Consider the following 21148-nt stretch of genomic DNA (forward strand, 5'->3'; position numbering starts at 1 on the left):
CTGTCCCAGGGCCAGCCTAGTTTCCCACATTGCCCTAGTTGTCAGGTATCGGGACCAGCTTTTTGTTACTATGACGAAAAATCTGATGGGGGCTACTTATGAAGTGCAGAGGTCTATTTAGCTCACAGTTTTGGAGACTGAATGTCCCAATGGCATGGTGCAGACTCTAGTCTAGCAAAGGCCCTGTAGGGGATGGCGAATGGAAGACGGTGGGTGTCAGTGGCAGAGTGCACCTTAGGATAACGGTCACATCACAAGCCAGCCAGCAGAAGGAGCTGGACGGGGCCAGCTTGCTCCTTTCTGACAGCCCTTGAGAGAGAGCTGCCTCAACTCCTCCTGGGAAGCACCCAGAGACCTAGAACCTCCCCCGGCCCCAACTCTTAGAGGTTCACCGCCTCCCAATAGCATCCCTGGGGACGGAGCTCCTGGTACCTGTGCCTCGGCGAGGACAACCTGTGTTCACACCCAGCCCTGGGCCTGGCCTCGCTGGTCTGCGATGTTCCTGTCTTTCCTGATTCTCCTCGAGCCTGATGGTTTTGAGGAGTCATTAGCAGGCTCTGAGGCAGTTTTTGTTTTATGTATTTACAAAAGAAGCATATTAATGTTGACCCATAGTATGTTAAAATAATCCCAACCCAAGAACAGGCGGGCCAGGCACGGTGTGTCCCGGTGGGAGAGCCGCGGCAGGGCGTCCATTCGCCTACCCAACACTGCTGGGCATAGACCGCAGGCCTCGTGCCATGCCAGCTGCAGAGGGCACCCCCTCTGGGGCTCCTCTGGGGCTCCAGCCTAGGGCAGCGTGGCACCATCTCTCAAGGTCATTCTCAAGGACATCTGAGCCCTCCCAAAGGGGCACGTGGAAAGGGTCCTGGGTTAAGACTCATAGGAGCCCCAGTTCCGGGCGGGCCTGACCTGGAGTGCGAGCCCCAGCCTGTTTTCTCCTGGCACAGAGATGCTGCCTGTCTCACAGGTGCCTGGCCTCGGAGGAAACGGCTCCCGTGAAAGCACTTCCTGTGTGTCTGTGTGGGGTGGGGGGTGCCCAACACTCACTTTGCAGCACAGAGACGAGGCCCCAAGCACGGAGAGGAAATGGCCAAGTCCCCGCTCTACCTGTGGGTGTCCTGGGGGAGTCACATCTTTCTGAGCGCACGGTGCCAGATTCAGAAAGCCACACAGCGAGACACTGGCCTTCCCTTTTGGCCTTCAACTTGGCCTACCTAATGTGCAGCGCAGAGTTGTTCTCTGTAAGACGCTGGAACAGTCCTGGGAAAGAGCCGACCGCGTGCCTCACGCACCTCGGGCGGGCGGGGGCTCTGATGGAAACCCCACAGGACTCCTGCTTAGTTTTCACCCTCCAGCCCCCATCGCAGCCGCCACGGCAGAAGGACCTGAACGCAGACACTTGGTGACTTGCCCTGGGATAGCAAGTGGCTGAGCCAGGCTTTGGGGGAGCCAGTCGGGTGCCAGGCCCTGTGTGCACGTGACGATGGCCGCAGGTTTAGCAGCCTGAGGTGACCCGTGCTCACAGTTGAGGGGCTGGGTTCAGTCCCTGGGGGGCTGCCAGCAGGAGGCTACCCTCCGCCCTTGATGCTCAGACATCTAGCACAGCTCTCGAGCTGGTGGCCGCCTTACAGAGCAAGGGAGGCGCCGGGTGGGAGCCACAGGCTGTCTGGCCTCACGGTGTGGGAGGCTTCTCTGTGGCCTCTCTACCCTCGGGGCCCCGTGAAGCCAGGAACATGATGGTGGCTAGCGGCTGAAGGGACTGTCCCCAATACCATCATTTTGTGGAAAAAAAATTTTTTTTAATTGTGACCTTGTATTGATAAACAGTGTACAGAGACAGGGAGACTAGGCCTCAGGGGTCATGTCTGGGTAGAAAATTCAAAGTATTGTATCCTCAACGAGCACGTGAGAGCATATAAGGGGCATAGAAGATGCTTTTAAAAAGAAAAGCAGAGCTAACAGCTCCAGCTGGACTTGACCTTGGGTTTGGCCAGACTCACCTGTAGGATCTTTGCCTTTCGGTAAAGTGACGTTCTCTCAGTTATAAAATTGAGAGGACATTGAAAATGCTCAGTGGCTGCTTTATGGGTGGGAGTTAAAGAATCGACTCTTTGGGTTGGTGTGGCCGCGGAGGGCCATGACCTTCACTGTCTGACCCAGAGGGCTGACCTGTGTCCGTCTTCTTTCTCAACAACACCCCTCTGCCTTCCCGGTGTGCTCTTACTTATGAATGAAGCCAGATCATTCCATGTTACTGCAAATTTGCTTCTCGTCGCTTCTCTGTGCTTCTGAAATGATTTCCCCCTAGGAAAAGTAGGTTGTTTTGTGCAGATGTTTCACTTCAAAGGTCAAAGAAAGGAAAGAGGCAAAAAAATATCCATTACCTTCACAGTATCCAAGAAAGAGGGCAGCAGACTCATCTCCAGCCCAGCCACTTGCTAGCTAAATTTTAGCAAATTAGTCAGCTTCTGTGAGCCTTGGTGTCTCCTTCTAGGACATGAGAACAGGGTCGTGAGGGCGAAGAGGGATAGTCCACGTCACCCACTTAGGATAATTCCTGGGACATTCACCCCATGGGATAATACACACAGGACATCTGTTTGTGTGACTTGATAGAGGGAGTTCAAGGGAAGGTTTCCATGAGGCTCCAAACTTTGTTCTGTTCTCTTATGGGGTGTGGCGTTTTTGTCATTATTATAGAACATTCATTATAGTGTCATTTGGTCATTTTCCATATCAAAAGCCAAAATGAAACACAGAAGGAAGGGCAGAAATACCGGGGTTGTCAATTTGGGGGTTCCCACCTGGCTCTGCTATTCACTAGCTGGGTGATTTTGAGAAGACACTTAATCACTCTGGTCCTCATCCCAAGGGAGTTGTGGATTCTCCCACCCAGGAGATAGCCTGGGTGGGGCCTGCCTAGCACATAGTAGGGCTGACTCTGTTTCCCTCCTTCTCCGATTGCACAGTTGCCCACAAATTATCAGGCTCTGACTTTCAGGGTCTCTGCCCGGCAGTCCCCTGCCCTCCTCCTTCCTCTGCACACAAAGACTCAGCCCGCGGCAGAAGCTGACGCCATAATTCATAACGTGCTGCACCGGGCCCCAGCATCCCGCAGCCCAGAGCCCCGTTGGCTGGTCCTAGCCGCTCTGCCCAGCTCCCCTGCTTCCTGCTTGTCTGCCTCGGGTCCCCCTGTCTGCAGCTCCACACCCCGGCCCTTCTTCCAGGACCCACCCAGGGCAGCTCTGGTGCACCCTGCCTCACCCTCTGCCCCACATTCCCACCCCAGGCCCCAAAAAGCCTGAGCTACAACCTGACACCAAGACAGTTTCTGGGGAACACAAAGGACTCTGTGTCCTCGTGGGGTCAGTAGTTCATTGTGAATGCTTCACCTGTCCCCTTCGTTAGAAAGGAAACAGCTCAACGCTGGTGAATGGCTGTCTTCACCAAAACACCCCTCTCTGCTTTACGGGGACACATTGTGGCAACCCCGAGTTCCACCAGGGAGGAGACATAGTTAATGTAAAAAGATCATCCGTGCACCCCACGACCTTTAACCCTCTTCTAGCAGAATAGACTCTTCAGGAATTTCGTTTTTTAAGATCAAACAGAAGAAAATAAAGGCTGTTTTCTTCATGCTTAAATCAGTGCAGTGCTGTTTTTTTAACTAGACTTTATGTTCAAAAGGCTGCATTATATTGTAGAATTAATTCAGAAACTTTGATATTCAAAGCAATCATAGAAAATGAAGAATGAATTTAAATGTTTCCTAAAAATCGCGGCGCTGTGTGGTTTGACACGCTATCGGTGTGAGTGTGTGTGTGCGTGCATGAAATCATGGCGGGGTTTTCTTCCCCCCTTTTCAGTGCTGGAGACCAAACCCAGGCAAGCTCTGCACCACTGAGCTCCATCCAAGCCCCAGACATTTTCCTATAACCTCTCTGAACCTTGGTCTCCTCTTCTGTGTAGCGGAGACGAAAAGATAGAGCTATTACATGTATGTGCACGCTCATGGGAGAAATGTCATCACCCGGGTGATTTATCGAAAGTGTCTGCTGATCCCCTCGTCTGGTATGATTATGGTGACAAAGGCTACCCCAGGAAGAGGAGCTAGGCTTTCTCAACTAGCAAGCACATACCAGGAAGGCAGGTGAAGAGAGAGACGGAATCTGAGGGCCACTCTAAGTCCTTCCACCCTTATCCGGGTCCAGCCCAGTTGCCTTTCACTCAGGGATGAGCAGGGTGGGCTTGAGGCCACCCCCTGTGTTTCAGCCACACACTGAGCCAAAGCACCTCAGAGACTCACCCGGGAACGTAACACCCTCTGAGAGTTTACAGTACGTGAAAAATGTGAAATGGTTCCAGACAAATGACTTGTGACAAAGACTTTTTTTAAAACAGAAAACATCTGTTACCTGGGGGCCACCTTGATTTAGAAACTTAATTATTCTCTCCTGGTGGATTTCTTTCTTTCTTTCTTTTCTTCTTTTTTGAGACGGGGGTCTCACTAGTTGCCCAGGCTGGTCTTGAACTCCCGGGCTCAAGTGGCCCTCCTGCCTCAGCCTCCTGACTGGCTGGGACTCCAGGTGCAGCCACTACACCCAGGTTCCCTTCTGGGTCGTTTTGATCGTCACAGCTGGGGACACAGCTGAGGACAGAGACACCTGCATGCAGTGATCAGTGGCTGAGGGTGCCCCTGAGCACCCTACAGTGCCAAATGGGATAGCAAAGAGTTACCCAAACCAAGTAGAGCAGAGGCAGATTAAAAGGTGACTAAACTTTTACAAAATCTAGGTAATTTTTATAATTTGATCTTTCATGTGCTAATACTATTGGGCATCTTCCTGAGTCCTTTCGTATTCAAAATTTCTATCTCAAACAATAGGGGCATAAATATTGCATGCGGTGGCTGGCTATGTTGATTGTACTTAGCTGCCCTCCAGCCGTGCACGCTTAGGTTGTTGCCCCTTTACTGTGGCTGTAGACAATACTCTATGAATACTTTTAGAGGATGGCTGCTTAAGGGACAGGATCTGGTGTCCACTCACCCTCACTGCACTAGGGCAGGAGCTGCCTGTTTGCGCGTAATTTCAATGACACTGACTTTTCCCATTTGTGACATCTGGGTGCTCTTGCAGTGCCCAGCTCTGTCCTGACTGAGCGTTGTGGGGCAGCTGGCCAGGTTGAGGCTGAGGTCCGGTTGGGACCTTGGGCATCTGCTGGGGCAGACCCTCATCACCAGGGGTCTCTTCTTTGTTTGCTGCAGGATCCAGATACATCAGTCAAGCTGCAGCCAAAGTGGACGTTGACTTTGATTATGACGGGCCACTGATGAAGACAGAGGTCCCAGGCCCAAGGTCTCGGGTGAGTCCAGCACATCTGAGTGGTTTGTGGGGGTGGAGGGAGGGGGACCCAGGAGGCAAGAACACGGAGGAGCTCAGGGGCCTTCGCTGGCTGCCTTCTGACAGTTCCTTACGAGAGACGGGTATTAAAATAAACTAGGCCACTCCACACAGGAGATAAGGAAGGCTCCAAGAGACACGTCCCTATCTGTTGCCACAATAATGCTGCACGCAGACCTGCAGGAGCCCAGGAGCACACAGCAGGCAGACGGCTCCTGTGTTTGGGGCTGAGCGGGGGCTGGGCAGTCGACTCTGCTGACTCCCCTCCAGACCGGGGACTGATGCAGGGTAGTCTCTCCTGGGGTCACTGCAGTGGTGTGGTTGTGCGCCATGTGTCCCACCCTCCAGCAGACTGGACTGGGCTTGTTCCCCTGTGCTCAGTCGGCTGAGGCCCGGGCTCCTCCCAAGCTCACGGGTACTTCCACCTGATGTCCTGTCCAGCTTTTGACTCTGTGCTCTGGGTCTAGAGTCAAAGGCTGGACAGGACATCAACCAACAGGCAATATATAGGCAAGGGGCCTAGAGGTTCAGTGCCTTGAACTTGAACTTGAACTTGAAGGATAAGGAAGGAGGCAACAGAACAATGGCACAACCCTTTGTGATGCAAATTTATCTTTTCTTTGTAGATTTTGCAGATTTTCTTCAGTCATTTTTCTTGGAGTGTCTATATACCTATTGTCATTGCAACTCTTTTATAGATTCAGAAATCTCTGAATGAGTATAAATGATTAGTTATTTGGGAGAGAGTCTTACTAACAAAAGGAGAGACTTCATCATACATATTTCTATTGGGAGATGGATCCTAACTTCATAATAGCAAAGCACTGGAATGATTTTTCATATTCTTGTCAGTAATATTATTTTATATTTTTGCATGGAAATATATAATTGTAAAACATTAATTGATGAAGTTTGTTTTATGTTGAATTTCTTTTGGAACTGAGATGTTTGTCATATCAAAGCAACTAATTTCTAATTCCCAGTTTCTACGTAGAGTTTTTGGAATGTTTGGATTATAATTACAAATGGTTATTTGATAGGCAAAACAATATTTTAGTTGATTTTATTTTCTATTCCTAATGAAGTGTGAAAGGCTTCTTCTTCTTCTTCTTCTTCTGCTTCTTCTTCTTCTTCTTCTTCTTCTTCTTCTTCTTCTTCTTCTTCTTCTTAATAAAAAAGGAATCCATGTTCTGGTGGACACTAGATAAATACCTTCCTTCAGCTTAAATTTTTTTGTTAAATATTTAGTTTCTTTTATATTCCAGGTGTCTAAATCTCACCTGTTGTAATTTAACTGGGTAATGGAATGGTTTCCTGCCAACTATTTATATTAAGTAATTTAAAATTATTTATAGTATTGATGACTGACTAATAAACTACCACAGTACTGGCAAGAGAGGGGAAAACAGGACAGATTTCCGAGCTGTTCTGGCAAGAGTGTGTTTGCCTGACGCCCTTGTCCTTCTCCCCTGCAGAAGTTGATGGAGCAGCTGAACGTCATTCAGGTGAGTGGGGCCAGGTAACGCGGCTTGCTGCTTCTCCACCACCTCTCAGCCGAGGGGCGTAGCTTACTCTGTGCTGGACTTGACTCTGTTCTAAACCTGTTTTCTAATTGCCCTTGTGATTTCCTCTTTGACCCATTGGTTATTTACATCCTGCTTAATTTCTACATTTTTGTGACTTTCCCAATTTTTTGTTATTCATTCAATTCCTTTGTGGTTGGGAAACATTCGGTGCAATTTCAACCCTTTTAAATGTGTTGAACGTCTTGGATGAGCTGCCATGGTGTGCCCTGGAGAAGTGTCCCTGCATGTGGTCTGTCCTGGAGAAGTCTCCCTGCCAGCCTGAGGGGGAGGTGCCATCTGCTGGGCTGCCGGGTGCAGTGTCCTGCTGACGTTAGTTGGACAGCTGCTTTTTTAGAGTGTTGCTCAAGTCTCCTATTTCCTTGCTCATTTTCTGCCTAGGTGTCCTAGTCTTATTGGATGTTAGGTATTGAAGTCCACAACTATTTAAAGGGGAACTGTTTCCCTTCAACTCTGTCCATTTTTTCTTCATGGGATTGGGGGCTCTGTTGTTTGGTGCAAATATGTTTATAATTGTTGTATCTTCTTAGTGGATTATTCCTTTATCATTATAAAATGTCTTTCTGTAGTAACTTTTTTCTTGTTGTTTTCTAGTCTGTTTTTGTCTGGTTCCAACATAAGCCCGTCAGGCTTTCTTATGGTTACTGTGTGCATCATATATCTTTTCCATCCTTTCACTTTCAACCTATTTATAGTCTGAAATCTAAAGTATGTCCCCTCTAAATAGCATGCCGTTGCTTCTTTTCACCCAGTCTGGCGATCTCTGACCTCTGGTTTAATCTATTCACAGTTAATCTATTCACCCATAATTGCATTTACGCTTCCCATTTCACTTTTTGTTCTCCATGTGTCTGGTGTATTTTGTTGTTGTTGTTGTTCCTCCATCTTTATTTCACTGGTTTTTGTTGGGTTGGTTTTGCTTTAGAGCAGGGATATGCATCAAATGAATATTTTCCTCCATAACCTTTTTATTTCTTTAACGTTCACTATTTATTTCTAGTTTTCTTAGTGGCTGCTGTAAGGTTTACTACATATATCCTAACTTCTTGGAATTCTGCGTTAGATTTATATTTCAGCCTTTTTCATTGTGGTATCTGAAACATATATAGAAAAATTCACAAAATACAAAAGTCACAACTTTAAAAAACTATTACAGCAAGCCACCCATGTAGTTACTCCCAGAGCAAGAAATGCAGCCTTAGAAGCACCCAGAAGCGCCTTGCATGTCCACAGGATGGGCAGAACATAGTTGACTTTACCGATTCGGGCTTGTTTCTGAAGACTAAGCCCTCGGGGGTCGCTGTGAGCCTGAGTTAGTCTCTTCTTTCCCCCAGAATGCAGAGGCTGTGCATTTTTTCTGCAACTACGAAGAGAGCCGAGGTAACTACCTGGTGGACGTGGACGGCAACCGCATGTTGGATCTTTATTCCCAGATCTCCTCTGTCCCCATAGGTAAGAGCTGGAGAATTGGTCCTCTGATGTCCTTCCTCTCTCCCTCCCTTCCTCCCTCCTTTGCCCTCAGCCCTCCGCTTTAGATGCTCCTCCCAGCAGGCCCATCCTTCAAAGCAAGGAGGCAGTAGTGTGCCGAGGGCGTGTTATGGACACATCGTTCCTCATCCACCCCTCCCCACACCCCCAAAGGTATGGATTAACATCCCCACTTTGCAGATAGGAAAAGAAAGTTTGGAGAGGCGGCAGCTTGGAAAGGAACCCCAGCTAGGCGGTGAACCAAGTCTGTGTTTGTGGCCGGTGTGCATAGACCCGTATCTTGGTCTGGGATTCCTGGAGGAATAGCCAGACGCAGGAGTGGTGTTCCGGTCATCTGCTAAGGGACAGCCTTCAGGGGAAATGAGAGGAAGGGGACAGTGTAGGGCAGGGGGAAGCTAAAAATGAGGGCTCTCTGCTGTAAAACCCTATAGCCTGACTCCAGGGGACTCTGAGCAATTGAACCCCAGACGGGAGCCAGAGGGCTGCCTTTCTGTACCCTGTGCAATCGGTTGCCCATCAGCTGCCCGGGGGAGGACGAGGGCAATCTCCTTGCAAAGCGGCTGCCATGGAGCCAGGGCAGTCTTCCAGGGGAGGGGGCAGCTGGAGCCATTGTCAGCCAGCACACACAGCAGCTGGGAGGGGAGGACCTCGGTGGGATGCCCACAGCACCTGCCTCCAGACTCCCCTCCCAGCCTGCACAGCACGGCTGTGGGGAGACAGGGCTAATTTGCCAACGCAGTGGCGGCTATCTGCAGCCTGGATGGGTAATGTTCCTTTGGTTGATGGATCCCGACGGTGCTCAGTGGCCCATGGACTGTGTCTGATGAAGCCTGTCCCTTTGCAGAGGAGGCTGGCTTGTCTGCAGCAGGAGGGGTGGGGAAGTACTGCGCTCCTCGGCCCTTTCCCCCTCCTCCCCCGAGACCCAGCCTGGGGTGTCCACCGCCTTCTCTTCCCCCACCTGTTTCCTCAAACCTTTCTATTTCCCATGAAGATGTGATCAGACAGTAGACAGGTGACTCATTATTTGGGAACATCTGTCATTCAAGGTGCCTCAGCCTTTGAAAACATTTTAGATTCCAAGACCCACCAAACCACATCTCCTGTTTGTGTTGGGGTGCAAGAGGTAGGCTCTGGACTCATCCTGGGTTCAAATCCTGGCTCATTTATTAACCATGACCCTGGGACCCATCCCCAGCGCTCCCTCAGGTTGAAACCCCAGCCACTAGTGTGTGCAGGGCATAGGATCAGGTCTGCAGCTTTCACGGAAAGACTAGGGTCCTGAGTGGTCCCTCTCTAGCCACCTTCCCTCCCGTGCCTGTGGTCTTTGAGATGATTTTCTCCAAGCTAATACTAATTGAGAGTTCACTGTCTGCCGGGTGTATCGCTAAGGCACCCAATGCTGTCTCATTAAATGACTACAGCGTCCTATCACAGGGTTTTTGAACATCATTTCTACCTTACATCATTGCCAGGTTTCAGGGGGACACAGGGTCTGTCCAGTACCTTACAGAGAGTCCAGGGCTGAGGCAGGACAGGACCTGACAACTCCACCTCCTAGCCAGCTGGGAGCCACCTCCCAGCCACCCTGTGGCTAGAGGCCCAGGGTGGGACACCCCTAACCAGGGGCCAGCTCTGCTGCTCTTCCTCCTGCAGGAGTCAATCAGACAAGCAGCTTCTGGGCTTGATGAGGTTTACCTGGAACGAGCTTATCCACTGAGGCAGAAAGCCGTCAATACCCCACGGCGGCAGGGCGAGGACTCGGAGCTTAAAGACCTCTGGCCAAAACATTTGGAAAAACCCAGAGAGCGTTCCGTCCTTGGGTGCGTGCGCTGTCCAGCCTCGGGCCCGGGAGCCTCCGTGTGGGGAAGGGAGGAGGCTGGAGGGTGTTGACTGTCCCCTTGTCCCTACTTCACTTGCCAGCCCATCTCCGCGGCCAGCAGAGGGAAACCATGATGCTCTTCAAGTCTCTCTGGCCCTTCTGCATTCTGTCAAGGAGAAGGTGTCCCCAGGGTGATGCCGGGTCTTTAACACCTGCCGATCTCTATTAGGGAGGACAACAGGCCCTAGACCCAGAGCCCGGGTGGGACAGATTGTTCCCACTGCATTCCGCCTGCAGCTGGGTGATGGGAGGCCTCCTTTCAAAGCAAATGCATTTCAGTTAAAAAGTGAATTGATTTCAAGAAAATAGGTACAAGGCCTGTGTGTTGGCCCATTGGGGCTGCCGTGATAAAATGCCAGGTACAAGGCCAAAAGTTATCTCTGAGGGTTTGGAAGGTGGATGTCTGGGATCGAGAGACTCAAGAGTTGGTGTACAACAAGGGCCACTTCCTGATGCCTGGACGGCACCTCTCATTGGGTCCACACTGTGGAAGGCCACAAACGAGCCTCCTTTACAAGGACACTGCTCCCCTCGCAAGGCTCTCCCACCCCCAGTCCCCTCCCAGAGGCCCCCACCCCTGACACCACCTTGGGTTAGGATTTCAGCATAGGAATTGAGAGTGGCGGGGGGGGGCATACTTTCAGACCCTAGCAGGATGTGGAATAAAAATTGTGATCCTTTCAGATCAGGGATTATTTCTCCAAAGTCTACTCCTGCTCTAAGAGGCACTGGGTAGTCTTTCCTCATACGCAGGTAGTTGTGAGCTCTGGCCTGTGTCCCTGGACCTCTCTGTGATTCATGCATTCAATTAAAATGTATTGACCTGAACACGCCGCAGACCTCAGTGCCTCCCTCCTCCTGCAGATCTGGCCTTCCTGCCAGGATTATTGCCAGGATTAGCAGTAATGAACAGAAAGCCCCCTGCATGTAGTAGATGCTCCATTAACAGAAGCTGTCATGAAAGGAGGGAGGGTGGATATGGTGGACGTGAAGGGAGGAGGAGGAGGAGATAGTGCCGCACAGCTAGAACACGGGGCCCACAGCCTGCTTCTGGACGAGGAGCCAGGCGTCTGCTGCCCTCTCTGGGTCTCTCTGCTTCCATCTGCATCTTTGAGCTGACAATGTTGCTCACGGGCTCCCTTTGGGATTCGGTAGGATCATGCATATGAAGTACGTAGCACAAAGCCTGGTACACAGTTGGTGCTCAATAAATGGGAATTATTATGTATATGTTTTCTTTTTAATATTCCATAAGTTTATACATAAAGCCTGAAGTTTCTGAGAATGTTTGTCAAGGTTATTGGGCCAGATCAAGCTGTGTTTTAGGTGCTTCCATTCATTCGACCAACAGTGTTCAAGAAGCGCCACTCTGTGGGGGGCAGACAAGTCGGACTGCAATGCCAGGCAGCACATATTTCTCTTAATTTCATTCTTGATCGTCCATGGCAAGTGTTTGAAAACACGTGATTCAAATGCACTAATCCTGCCTCCCCCAGCCGTGCTGAGCGCCTTCGCTGGCACTGAGGTTTCTAGTGGATTCCTCAGGATTTATTTGCACAAGATCATGCCATCCATCTGCAAAGAGACAGTTTTACTCTTCCTCTCCAGTCTGAATGTTCTGTTTCCTTTTCTCGCCTGTGCACTGACTGATGCGATGTCCAACAGCAGTGCAGGAGGGAGTCTTGCCCTTGAACCTGGGCGGGGGAGGGGAGGCAGCCTCTCACCATCCACGCGGCTGTGGGCTCTGGGAGGGACCCTGTGTCAGGGAGATCAAGCATATCTGTACTCCCAGTTTATCATAAATTTATGATAGTGTCTTATCATAAAACATTGGGTTTTGGCAAATGCTTTTCTGCTTCTGTCAAAATGTCCGTGTGACGTGGGGCTTTATCCTGTTGGTCTGGGATGCTGTCCTTAGGCAGCATTTGACAAGTGCTGACCATGGAGGTGTCAAACTCGGTGGGAAAAAAAAAAAAAAAACTCCGTGGGAAGAGGAGAGTGGCACGGGCTGCCGCTGTCAGCTGGGCTTCCCAGGAGGGGGTCCCGCCTAGGCCTCAGGCAAGAGGGAAAGGGGGCCATCCCAGGCCACAGGACGGTGCAAGCCAAGTGTGCAGAAGGCGTGTTCAGGGCACAGCTGCCCACCTGGGAGTGGAGAGCTCACACCAGGGCGCAGGCTGGCCCTCCTCACCCTCCCTGGCCTGGTGGTGCACAAGGCCCCAGGGCTACCCAGAACCCGTTCTAAGCCCCTACCCCTCCTCCTCCCATCGCATCACAGTCCTTTACAGTCTAGCCCCAGAAGAGTGCAGCCAAGACCTGGTGGCCCCAGTAGCAGAACAGGGTGCGATAACCGTGGGGCTCCTCCAAGACTCCCTCCTCTGACCCATGGGGTCCAGGTGTCGCCGCAAAGCATTCTGGGGCTGGTGGAGCAGGATCGCTGCAGTCAGGGGGATCTGTAGGAGGCAGAAGGGTGAAGGGGTGTCACCACGGGTCTCAGGGGTGTTGTTGCCACTTCTCAGGCTTCAAGCCACACAAACATGAGGACACGTCCATCAGGTTGACGGCTGGGATTTTTAGAAACACATGTCAAAAAAAAAAAAGAGGTCAGGCGTGGAGTGCTTTTTCCTGAGAGACCCTGCTGCCATCCGGTGCTCCAGTGTGATGGGTGCTCTCTCTCAGTACCGACTGGCAGGCGGCCGGAAGAGAGGGGTCCTTGCCAAAAAAGAGAGCCCAGCTCAGCTCCCCGAGGAAGGCCAAACCACAGCAGCACCCCGGAGACGTCTTCATTCTAAAGGCCCCTGAGCAAAGCAGCCTTACTCAAGTCTAACATGGCCACACAGTTATTCCTGTGTTTTAGGTGCTTTCATTCATTCGACCAACAGTTCTAGACTAACTTTAAAAAACTTTTTGTGGGGCTGGGGCCATGGCTCAGCAGTAGAGCGTTCACCTAGCACATGCCAGGCCCTGGGTTCGATCCTCAGCACCACATAAAAATAAATAAATAAAATAAAGATATTGTGTCCATCTACAACTAAAAAAAAAGAGAGAAATAAATATTTTTTAAAATTTTTTGTGTTTTTATGACTCAGGAGGCTGAGGTAGAAGGATCACATATTCAAGACCAGCCTCAGCAACTTGGAGAGGGCCTAACAACTTCATGAGAACCTGTCTCAACTTTTTTCATTTAAATAAATATTTTTATTTTAAAATTTTACTTGAGGGAGTGTCTTTCCCAAGTCTGAGCCTGTCCCCAATTTCTTTCCCATTATCACTAGTTTCTTCTAGCGAGAAGTGCATGAGCACACCTGTGTCCTGCCTCCTATTTTGCCCTTGGCAGGAGACCTCAGGTTATTCTGACTCAGCACAGGTAACTCACGCTTTTCTGTAATAGCCTGGGCACACTGGAAGCCATTTATCCCATGAATGAGTGGTGGTTTATTTCCCTGGTCTGCTATCGATGGATGTTAGGTTGCTTTCAAGTCCTGAGATATAGAGGGTCCCATCTAAGATCCAGATATGGAGGATACATTCTCAGGAGAGCATTCGCTGGATCCCAGAGCACCCTGGGCCTTGTTGATATTCTCAGTCCTCTCTGGACAGGAAACAAGCCCACAGATTGCCTTTGCTTCACTCGGGTCCCTAGCAGAGCGCCACCTTGAGCGCCACCCCAGCCAGGGGGCCCTGGGGAAATGGCGGGGCTGTCTGTCCTGTTGAACCTCTCCTGGCCCAGTCTTGAGATTTGCCCTGACCTTGCATTCACTTCCTCTGAAGTTTGTCTGGTTCAGTGGGTGGGTCTCACACCTGCATGAGCATCAGAATCTAGGCCTGGGGAAGGTGTGGGAGATTTCCCAGCCAAGCGATTCAGAGTCAGTGGTCAGGGCTCTGGGAATCTTCTGTCTTCCTTTGACATGGGAAGAGGTCACAGGGCTGAAGGCCAGGTAGGGGAAGGGGGGGAGGGTCCTGGGGAGTCTCCCACAGGCTGCTCATCCCTAACGGTGCCCTTGTCTCCCCAGGTTACAGCCATCCGGCCCTGGTGAAGCTCATCCAGCAGCCTCAAAATGTGGTATGTCTCCCTGTTGCGCTGAGTAAAGACCAGCTGTGTGTGGCCATTCGCCATACTGGTGTCTTTAGAAATAGTCTCTTCATTCATTTGTCATTCCATAAAAATTTATTGAGCTGGGCGCGGTGGTGCATGCCTGTAATCCCAGAGGCTCAGGAGGCTGAGACAGGAGGATCACAAGTTCAAGGCCAGCCTCAACAACTTAGCAAGTCCCCAAGCAAGACCCCGTCTTAAAATAAAAAATGGAAAGAGCTGGGGGTGGAGCTCAGTGGTTAAATTCCCCTGGCTTAGATCCCCACCCAGTACCAAAAAAAAAGAAAAAAAAAACTTATTGAGCTCATCTGAGGCACTGGGAATGACTTGGTGAGCAAGCACCCAACCCCCTGGTGACACCCAGGGCCTGAGGGAAGACACATGGTCTTCAGGCACCTCCTACAGCAGGGCTCTCAATTCAGCACCTGCGACCATGGGAGACAAACGTTCTGTGTTGTGGGGACAGCTGTGTGTTGGAGGGTGTTCAGTGCCTCCCTGACCCAAAGTGTCTGCAGACATGGCCGGGGCCCTGCAGCAGGCACACCTACCTGGCTGAGAGCCCATGAAGTAGAGGGCTCATCTGCCCTGGGAATGGCTAGAAAGCCATCGTGCGCCTACGAACACGACCCACCCACGTTGTTTTCCCAGTTCTTCCCCATCCTGAGGTTGGGGAAATGTCCTGTTTCCGTCACTACCATGACAAATGACCCCGACCTAGCTGGCTTAAAGCCACACCCCTGGACCATCTCAGCTTCCGTGGCCAGGAGTGTGGTCTTATACCACTCAAAGCCACATCTGAGCGACTCATCTTGGGGGTGTCCTGTGTGGCCAAGACTGTCCATCCTCCTGGCTGTAATCTCACTTTGAATACTCTGCAGTCGATTATCCATCCTGCTGTTGGTGGCACGTGGTGGGCTCCAGACTGGGCTCTCGGTCTGCCTGCGGGTGGGCACACCTCCCAGGTCTGCGGGCTACCGCGCAGGCCTGGAGTCGCTGGCCTGGGTGGTGTCTGGGTGGAGCTTCAGCAAATCCTGCCCGTTTTCCCAGCTGGTTGCTCCCATCTCCACTCCCACCAGCAGCGTGGGAGGGATGCTGTCCCCCATTCCTTTGCCAACACGGAGTGTCATTGGGGTTTTCATTTGCCCCAGAGAGGGACATCCTCTTCCACACATGACAAACAGCTTGAGTCCCCAAAATAAATCCAAGGCCGGCCGGGAGGACCTCAGCCCAACCCTCACGGGACCTGAGTCTTACGAGTTCTTCCCTTTCCAAGGACAAAACTGAAGACCGTCAAAAAGAAGCACCTTCCCTCCTTATAAATGGTGGCCCTGCCTGGCAGGGAGGGGGAGGGACCTGGGGACACCTTGCCTCCAGTTAGCGGACAGGGGCAGGGCTGCTGCCGAGGAAGGAGGGTCCCAGGGACGGTGTCTGCTGGGCGCGGGGCAGGCTGGGCTGTTTACGGTCCAGCGGGCTCTGTTTCCCCGTGTTGCGCAAAGCCCAGCTGCGCCGGCAGTTGGTGCTCAGGGAAGCACGTCAACAAACAAGTCAAACACATTTCCATGTCAGCTGCCTGTGGAGGAAGGATCTTCCCCAGCATCGCCTGACGTCCAGGCCCAGGGAGGCCGATTCACGGAGGACTGCCCTGTCCCCGCCAGGAGGCTCCCCAGCCCACCCCCTCCACCCTCCCCTGTCCAGGGCTGCTCCTGCCCCTCCTGTCCCCAGCAGCCCCTCCCACCTCTGTTCTCTCTCCGCCAAGCACCGTGTGCTGCGAGCTGAGCTTCGGGTGTGCACACAAACCCTTCCCAGGGTCCCCACCTTCACATGCCACCAGAGGCCTCTGCTTCCAGGGCAGAGCCCTTGGTGACCGGCTTCTGCTCTCTCCCTGGGCCTTGCACCTTGACACGGGCACCTCACAGTGACCCTGAGTCCTGCTCCTGCCAGCGCTGGTCTCCTGTGAGAGCTGCCTCTATCCCAGCTCAGCAGTTGCTCTGCAGGGCACCTGAGTGGAGCTCACTGAGAGGAGCCCCAGCAAGTCTTAAAGCAGTACTAGCTGACCGCCACTCCAAACAGCGACACGCCGCGGGGCACGCAGGCGTCAGGCTGGGAGGCTGCCCACTGACAGTTCTCCAGTGGAGACGCACTCAGGTTACAGTATTTCATGACAGTTTCCTGCCAGGCCATCAGGAGCTCAGGTGCGAAGGAGCTCAGCAGCCCTTTTGCACCCCAGAGCACCGCCCTGAGACTCCAACGTAATGAAGTCAGGTGACTGCAAAAATGACACCACATTCCCTGGATCTAAAATGTGGGTCCCTGCTACAATTTTTTATGTCACCAGGGCCATCTCATTGTGTTGCCCACAAGCTGGGCAAGGGTTGTTGGGCTTTGTATGTGCACAGTCACAGTGCAGTGAATGACAGCTGCAATCTGACTTCTCTGCACAGGGGATGAACGTAGCATAGGGTCCCTGGCCAGGTACCATGGACACAGACCTGTGACTGCCAGGCCTTCCCATTTGCACAGTTGTTTGAGACTGAGCATTCTCTGAATGCCACTTCATAACTCCTTAAAAACACCTTGACCCCATTTAGGCAGATGAAGACCCGGAAGCTCAGCGAGGTTAAGTGACTTGCCTGGGGTTGCAGAGCCACTTAAACCAAAGCCCATTCTCTCCATGCTGCACTTTAAGACTGCTGAGCTGATAGTGAGGCTTCCAGACACCTGCCCTCATTTGATTCTGAGACCTGATGTCCCAGATACCTTCTGCTCGTAATGCTACGCTTTGCTGAACAAGAACACCACCCCCACAGCTTTCCTGGGCCCAGATAGGCAGTAGGCAGTCAAGCTGCCAGCCTGCCTGTTGCCCTCTGGGAGCCTCGTCCCCTGCAGCCTGTGACGGTGAGGGCAGTTTGCTTCCACCCTACTCTCATGATGCACCAGATTTCTTAGGAGCCCTATGAACAGCTCAAACTAGGGGGAAACATTCCCTGAAGGACCCTAAGCAAGCCCAGGTCTCCAGTTGTGCCAAGCCAACTTGTACCCAGAACTATTAATATCGCCAGGTGAGGCTGCCTGGCATGTCTGACAGGGAGTGGCACCTGAAACGAGCAAACCTGGGTCTGTGTCATGGTTCTGTCCCTTTCTATCAGTGCATCTTAGGACAAGTTGCTTGACCTCTCTGGTCCTCAGTTTTGCTAACTCTACAATGGGGAAGCTTATTTTCCCCCAGGAATTATCTGAGACCCACTTGGATAGTCACAGAGCAGAAAAAGCAACAGAGGTATGAATCTGCCACAATTCTAGTGACCCAAAGCCACCAGGACAATGACCTCTGGAGCCTCCCTGTCCCTGAGCCTCCCCCACACAGTGATGTCACTGTTTGGATTTGCATTGAGCTTATTACACTGATTATGTCAGGGAGAGAGAGAGGTACCTAGGAAGTCCCCAAATCCCAGGACAACCCTGCTTTTGTAATTAAACGTCCATATTTTAGAATAAGTCTGTCCATCTAAACTAAAGCCCTCCTGGATTCCTCCCGCGCTTGCCAGGGGAGCTGGGGACCCCCAAGACTATCCCGACTCCACTTCCCTAGGAAATTCAGGGCTTGGCTCCTGGTGGGCCCCCTGCTGTGTGTCCCTGGCTCAGGCCCCTCCTGGGCCCCTAGAGTAGCCCCTGCAGCCGCCACCTGCTGCTTGCCGAGCTGGACTGTGAGTCCGCTGGCTCAGCACACACTGCCCCTCGCTCTGCGGCATCGCTCTCCTCCAGGGCTCAGCACGTGCTTCTGGTCAGCACAAGTGACAGGGTCAGCTAGGGATGCATAAAGCCCTGCCCACTCGGCCAGGTGTGAGCCCCACGGTGCGGTGACGCTTCTCCCCAGGGTTCACTGTCCACTCGGTCCGGGCCCATCCTGCCTCCCTGGGAAGGAGAACGGCCCCACCTGGCCTGGTGCTGCTGCAGAGAGAGCCACTGGGGGTGTCCTCCCAACCTGACAAGCAAGCAGTGCAGACCACTTTGTTCCTTTTTTTTTTTGGTGGGAGGGTTACCGGGGATTGAACTCAGGGGCACTCGGTCACTGAGCCCCATCTCCAGCCCTATGTTGTATTTTATTTAGAGACAGGGTCTTACTGAGTTGCTTAGGACCTCACTGTTGCTGAGGCAGAGACCCCCACATCAGACCCCTATTCTACTCGGAAATTCCAAGTAGAACTCGCAATCCTCCTGCCTCAGCATCCCGAGCTGCTGGGCTTACAGGCACGCACCACCGCGCCCGGTTTTACCCCGATCTTTTAAAAACTCCAGACAGAGCAGTGCCCTGCCCCAGACATCCCCTCCCAGCTGGGTCAGCCCACCAATGGCTGTCCTGTTCCCCGTGGCCTGCCTTTTCCAGAATGTCATGCGAATGGAAACAGACCGCACAGCCCCTTGCTTCTACCTCTAACTCGGCATCCGGCTCTGAGCTTTCTCCACGTGGTCGCCCGAACCCGTGCATTGTTCTTGATGGTGCTGGGTCGTCCTCCGTGGTGGGCACGAGCCACAGCTGTTCCCCTCTTCCCATCGGAGAGACATTTGAATAGTTTCCAATTAGGGGTAAATGGAAATAAAAGCCACCACAAGGTGCACACACCTGTCTCCATGTGGGTGTGCGCTTCCTCTTCTCCTGGGTAAACACCTGGGGCCGGTTGCTGGGCCACAGGACGATGCCCTGGGACATCACAGGAAGCCAGCACGCTGCTTTCCCAGGTAGCTGCACCATTTCGCCCTCCAGCTGGGAACGGGAGTTTCAGGGCTCTGCATCCTGGATGGCACCTGTCACTCTCCTTCTTCCCATTCTGATGGCGTTTTTAAAATAATACAGCTACAGGAAGTTGCGAAAAATAGTACAAAGAGATCCCATTACCTTTCACCCAGACCCCCCACCATGCAGCATCTTATAACGGAGAGCACAACCAAGGAACGCCCTCTTCAAATCCAGAGCAGCCTCGTGAACTCTGAAGTGCAGGGAAATGTGTCATTGCCCGGACAGAACAGCAGCAGCCCACAGTGCCCTGTGGAGCCCACTGAACCCATCACCTGTGGAAAGGTGGAAAGGGACACAGTAACCATTTGTCCCTGGTCTTTTGCAGAGCACCTTCATCAACAGACCTGCGCTGGGCATCCTGCCTCCAGAGAACTTCGTGGAGAAGCTCCGGGAGTCCTTGCTCTCCGTGAGTGGGGTGGGGTGGGGGGACAATCCTGTCACTGTGCAGCCCCACCTCTGCCTTCCGCCCTGCTGTCCTGGGGTGGTCCCGTCAGGGGCAGCAAGGATTGCAATGGAGGATGGGGAGCTGCTTCCAAAATCTTGTTCTTCCATAAAGATCATTTCCAATTTTCCTCTTGGAGGAAAGAAGGAGTTTTTGTGGGCAAGACCAAGGGAACCAGGCAGTGTGATACTTGTCCCTGGTAGGAGCGCGGCCCTAGGTCTCCTGTCCTCCTGGGTTTTCAGTTTCAGTTGCTACAAGGATTGAAGTCACGGGGACCCTGACTTCCCACCTGGAGGGTGCCGTGTCTGTGGGTGGCAGCTGTATCAGAAGGTGCAGATTGGGCTTCCCTGGCCGTCTGTCCCCTCTGCTGGCCTCAGGCCCCCTGGGCTTCTCCTCTGCCTCTGGAGAAGCCTGAGTCCACCCTCCCAACCCAGCTCCTCCAGGCATCCCTCCCGTCCTTGGCCTCTGAGTGACGGGGTGATGGAGCCAGGGCACAGCCCCCTCACAGATGCAGCTGGGGTCCCCAGGCCTGGGCTCACAGCTGGCTCCCTCACTGCAGGTGGCTCCCAAAGGGATGACCCAGCTCATCACTATGGCCTGTGGCTCCTGCTCCAACGAAAACGCCTTCAAGACCATCTTCATGTGGTACCGGGTGAGGCTGGGCACAGACACGCGGATTCCACCACACGCCCACCCGGCCTGACGGTTATCCCGACGGGCCAGAGTATTAGCTGCAGTGGCCAAGGTGGAACTCCAGGGAGGGCCTGGACGCAGCTTCCAGCGTCCTGGTGTGGGTGGTGGAAAGGTCTTGGTGTCAAACCCACCCAGTGTGACGGCACTACTTCTACTGCGGGACACACGCCCTCCCCAGGCACAGGTGTTACGTGGAGAATAGTAACGTATCTCGATGCGCGGTGCACGGTCCTCTATTTCACTGCAAGCACAATGAACAGTCTGGGGCCCATGGAGACATACCATGATCAATACAGGAGACCAGCTCCCCAGAAAGCACCCCCTGGTTGACTGGACTAAAGAAAGAGTTTAGGAGCCAGGTAGATGCCCCGTCTTCAGTGTCTCAGATTTTGTCCTGTTCTGTTTTGGCAGAGCAAGGAAAGAGGACAAAGGAGCTTCTCCAAAGAGGAGCTGGACACCTGCATGATTAACCAGGTAAGTGCGGTGGGCTCCTTGTCACCCATCTGCGGGGAGCCGCCCCAGCCCCTCGGCTGACACAGGCTGACCCAGCCTGCCCTTTTCAAGCCTCCTCACTCTTGAGTCCACTCACTGGGGATCAAGATGGAGTAGAGTTCTTCCTGACCAGCCTTCGCCAGTTTCCCAGAACAACTGACTGAATCTGACAGATCCTAAAAGGCCATTGATGTACTCTCTAGAATAATGCAAAGCACCAGCATGGATGTGTACACAGTGTTCTGTTGGTGGCACTAGCCAGAAAGGACTGGAAACCACCT

At 52.4% G+C, this 21148-nt stretch overlaps 1 protein-coding gene across 1 annotated transcript in view; it reads left to right on the plus strand.

Annotated features, from left to right (window-relative positions):
• Abat (4-aminobutyrate aminotransferase) overlaps positions 1 to 21148 on the plus strand; it is a 76749-nt gene that overhangs the window by 41336 nt on the left and 14265 nt on the right. Inside the window, exons 3-9 of the mRNA XM_046445119.2 lie at positions 5270 to 5367; positions 6881 to 6910; positions 8323 to 8440; positions 14366 to 14415; positions 19566 to 19646; positions 20242 to 20334; positions 20787 to 20849. Of these exons, the coding sequence (XP_046301075.1) occupies positions 5270 to 5367; positions 6881 to 6910; positions 8323 to 8440; positions 14366 to 14415; positions 19566 to 19646; positions 20242 to 20334; positions 20787 to 20849 (533 nt within the window). The remainder of the gene's footprint in view (positions 1 to 5269; positions 5368 to 6880; positions 6911 to 8322; positions 8441 to 14365; positions 14416 to 19565; positions 19647 to 20241; positions 20335 to 20786; positions 20850 to 21148) is intronic.

The sequence above is a fragment of the Marmota monax genome, unplaced genomic scaffold (genome assembly GCF_021218885.2).
Source record: "Marmota monax isolate L192 unplaced genomic scaffold, Marmota_monax_Labrador192_F-V1.1 WCK01_AAM20220418_F8-fsc00035, whole genome shotgun sequence".
Taxonomy (NCBI): Eukaryota; Metazoa; Chordata; class Mammalia; order Rodentia; family Sciuridae; genus Marmota; species Marmota monax.